The 4,264-nt window shown below is 36.6% G+C and overlaps 1 protein-coding gene across 1 annotated transcript in view; it reads left to right on the top strand.

The window, feature by feature from the left end:
* Positions 1–3,283, top strand: part of TMPRSS7 (transmembrane serine protease 7) — a 33,454-nt gene extending 30,171 nt beyond the window's left edge. Inside the window, exons 17-18 of the mRNA XM_075767860.1 lie at positions 729–865; positions 3,088–3,283. Coding sequence (XP_075623975.1) covers positions 729–865; positions 3,088–3,258 — 308 coding nt within the window. The 3' untranslated portion in view covers positions 3,259–3,283. The remainder of the gene's footprint in view (positions 1–728; positions 866–3,087) is intronic.
* The last annotated feature ends 981 nt before the right edge of the window (positions 3,284–4,264 follow it).

The following is a 4,264-nucleotide window of genomic DNA, read 5'->3' on the forward strand; positions in this document are numbered from 1 at the left end:
TTTTTTTTTTAAGTGTATTACATACCAGCATTATGAAATCCTGAAACAAAGTTTCATGGTGTAAACCAGCACTTGCATATTTGAGTATGTTGGTGAAGTTTCTTTGGCTATATTCAGATTTTGAGAGGATCACCTGGTGATATTATTAGAGCTGTTGTATTGAAAGGAGGAGACAAGTCAGTTTAATTCGTTTTTTTCGGAAGTACGTATCTTATAGAAAACAGGTGTTTTACCAAAACTTTCAGACAGGAAGGACCAAGTTTTGAGATATGTTAAAGTTCTTTATGCTGCCAAAAGAGAATTTGCATTCTGTAACTCCGACTTAAAATTTTAATTTTGGATCCAGCACCTTTAGAGACACCATCTTCATTGCAAATATGTCTTGTGATAATCTGAATACCTGTTCCCTTTTAAAAATAAAAAGATAATAAATTAAGCAGTCTTGAGACATTTTGCAAAAGGCATTAGAAAAAGCTTTTTGGCCAACCCTAGTGATTATGATATTGTATTTGGTGTGGCCAAACGACCAAGATCACATTACATAAATGCCCGATACTTAGAAGAGGTTTTCTGTGCTTTTGCAGTTAGTTGTTTGGAATCTGGAATAACTTGGAGGTCAAAAGTATCTATCTGTGGACATTTTCTGAAGACTTCTTGTTTTGCATTTCAATTGATGAATAAAATGCTAAGCTCTGTTTCATTATCCTTCTTTCAATTTTTTTGTCCAGGTGATGAAGGTTCAGTAATTCTTCAGAAAGCTGAGGTAGAAATTATAGACCAAACGATATGTCATTCCACATATGGGATTATCACAGCCAGGATGTTTTGTGCAGGACTAATGTCTGGGAAAAGAGATGGGTGCAAAGTATGTATCTTAGCGCATTTCACACAGAGTTTGTCTTGCCTTTCATAGTTGTGTGAAGAGGTGTAAGAACTAACTGGCAGACCACTTTGTGGTCCACACACTTCAGTTCTGAAAAAAAGCAATGTAAGAGTTCTCTATCAGCAGATCTGTCATCTGGGTGTTTTCAGAGTTTCGCTGCTTTATGTGCATGAGTAGCATCACTAAGTTTCGGTGCTAGTCAATTTGCATGTCCCAATAACAAGTTGAAGTCAGACAATTTTTGGCACAAGACTGTCTCAGTTGAAGGAAAATCTGAGAAACTAGCTAGCTTGTCCCTTTTCAGAATCCCTCCTTCCCAGCCCCTCCAGGGATATCTGATGAGAAGCAGGCTACTAGGCATAAATTTTCAAATGTATAATATTCTGATCTCAGTGCTGAAAGATAATAAACATGATGTTCTGAATTTACTTCTAGTGAATAGTAGTAAAATTATATATAGACACAATATATAGATATCTTTATAGATGACATTTTATATTATAGGTGTTGCATAATATGTACTATATTATATAGAACTTCTATAAACCATATATATTTACTACTAAAACAATAGTAAATTTACTGCTAAAATAGTAGTAAAACTATTTTTTTTTTTTTTATGATGTAGATCTGGAATCTTCAAGATGTTCTAGCTTTCACTGGTCTACATAAAAGTGAGAGAGACCAGAATGGCTCTCAGGGCAAGCAATGTCTGAAGGCTTTCTATGGGAGTATAATGCACCAGATGCTTTTTTAGAGATTAGCAAGACTATTAACATTAAGCATCATTTTCACTAACTGGAGAATTTGTTTCTGCAGTTATCTGTCTGGCCATTCAAGATATAGCCAAGGAAAGGCTTTACAGGTCTTTTGACTGCATTTCTGTAAGGGCAAGTGATGTGTGAATCTATCTGGCAGTTGTTAGAGCTGATTGAAATGTGGGGTTTCTGTTTTGTGAAAAATGCTGATGTTCCACTTCTCTCTTGTCCTAGGAATTAAAGAAACAAGTTGAAAATTTGTCTCTCTAAATGCAAAATCTTAATTGCCAAGGGTGGAAAAAATTATCTTCTTAGTTAAATCTGTAACAAATTTGTGAGACAATTCAAGATAATCCTGCTTTGAGCAGCAGGTGACTTTACTAGATCATCTCCTGACATCCCTTCCAACCTGAATATCCTAAGATCCTGTAAAGTTAAAGCAAAATATTTTGCTAGCTCTAACAAAATATATGTCTAGAAGGAAGGCACTTCTCTTGCAAAACATTGAAACAACTCACCTTCTGCTTTTGGAAGTCCTTCATTGCATCCCATGTTTTGGTGGTTTCATTTGCTACTCACTGTCTTTTTCAGAGAGGTTGTTTGTACAGCAGTCTCTTACAGGAAAGTATAAGCTTGTTCCAAGAAACTTTCCCCAAATGGTGACACTTTTTTTTATTTCCCCTGAACCTCTGCCAATGTATTTCTACAAGACTACCCTATAAAGGAAGAGTTGGTTTGTCCAGTATTATGGAATTATGCCATCTAGTATAAAACTTCAAAGTCTATAACAGACTTCATTTTAACTGCCCTAATTACAAAGGCATAATGTGCCCCTAAACATTACATGCTGGCTTGTATCTATCTACTAGAAGGCAACACTTAGTTTTTTTTCCTTCTTGAAAAAAAACCCCAAAAACCAACAAAACAACAAAAGAACAAAAACTCCCAACAAATCAATTGTGAGGGATCCAATCTCTTTCCATTTACTTTCAATTTGAAATGAGTTTTATCATTATTAAATATTGTAATTGTATCTTAATTTTGAATTCGTTTTTAAAAAATTACTAATTTTTGGAGTCATTAGGTGTGTAACCTATAAATGAACAGACATATTAACTAGCATATTTTGGGTGTAGCTCTAAGTTTGAGGCTAGGAAACAAAATGTGAATTTCACATCTAGTCCATGAAAAGCAATATCTTTATTAGTGTCTTTAAAGAGTGAGAGCTAGCCCTCTCCCCTGTGATAAAGCAAACTTTGGTACAACTGTGCAATCCCATCTGCTTCAAGAAAAAACCCAAGTCTGTTGACTATCTGCTCGTTTGAACTATGTGAATGAGAAAATATAATCGCTGCTAGAATTACTGAGGCAAAATGTCTCCTGTGGTATTTTTGTCCCACTTTTGATAATCTTAATTGTAAACACATACCACTCTCTTCTTTTTAGGGTGATTCTGGTGGACCGTTGTCATGTCAAAGCAATGGAGATGGCAAATGGTTTTTGACTGGCATTGTTAGCTGGGGTTATGGATGTGGAAGACCAAATTTCCCAGGTGTCTACACAAGAGTATCAAATTTTGCACCATGGATTCACAAATACGTGCCTTCAGTCCTGTAACTTGAAAACCATTTTCCTGGAATAAAACATATCCTGGATATCTTAATTAAAAATCATATTTGGTAAAACTGTTCAGTGGTGGAATTTCTTTGTGTGTCTCCCTATTGATTCTGGAGTACACATGTGGAAGTAACAAGCACCCTTTGTTCAAACCTTGGTGGAAGAGAAAGACTGTTCCTTGTGGTGGCTGTTCTGTGCAGATGTCTGGAGACACAGGAGGAGCTGCAGTAATAAACTTCTGGCACTTTGTGGTTGTTTTCTAGGCGCCAGTTAAGTGCATGTGCAGTCGTCGATGGGGAAGCTGAAGATACAATCGACCACTTAGACCTTAAGTCTTAGTCATTTCCTCTGAGATGTGTATGGCCCAATACAGTAGTAACTACGAAGTAGCAACCAACTTGTTAGTACTCTTGCAAATACTACTTTTTCCCTAACTTGTCTACCAAGAACAGCTGATAGAGAGGGAGAGGGGGGATTGCAGACAGTGAACTCAATCCTCTCAAACCCATGGGGCCCTCATTTTTTGGAGATCAGAAGCCCTGCATTTAAGCATAGAAGGTTTCATTTTAATGAACTGGATGATTTGGAGCTACTAACTCTTTTATTTCCTGCCTTAATTTCCTCATATTCAAGTTAGTCCACCTGAGAATTTAAATTCTTTATCTTCAGGCAACCTGAACAAGATGAGTAAATATGGTGATTCATGTTGTTGCAATGATCTTGTCCTTGCCCAAATAAAACTGATACTTCTACCTCTGAGAGATACTTCTATGGAATTGAGTTCTCTGAATGTGCGTAATTTTTAAAAAGTCCTGATACAATTTTTAGAGAGGTTGCAAAAGAGGTTTTATTTCCTCTCGGCTTTTTCTGTGGGTTTCATTTCCATGAAGGAAGGGGCAAAGGTTGTGTGTGCAGCAGAGATAGGCTGTTGAAAAAAAGAGGACTTGAACAAAGCAGTCTGTCTGCAGTTGCAGTTTGCATTCCTGAGCTGCGAGGATTGCCTTCT

The sequence above is a fragment of the Balearica regulorum genome, chromosome 1, assembly GCF_011004875.1.
Source record: "Balearica regulorum gibbericeps isolate bBalReg1 chromosome 1, bBalReg1.pri, whole genome shotgun sequence".
Taxonomy (NCBI): domain Eukaryota; kingdom Metazoa; phylum Chordata; class Aves; order Gruiformes; family Gruidae; genus Balearica; species Balearica regulorum.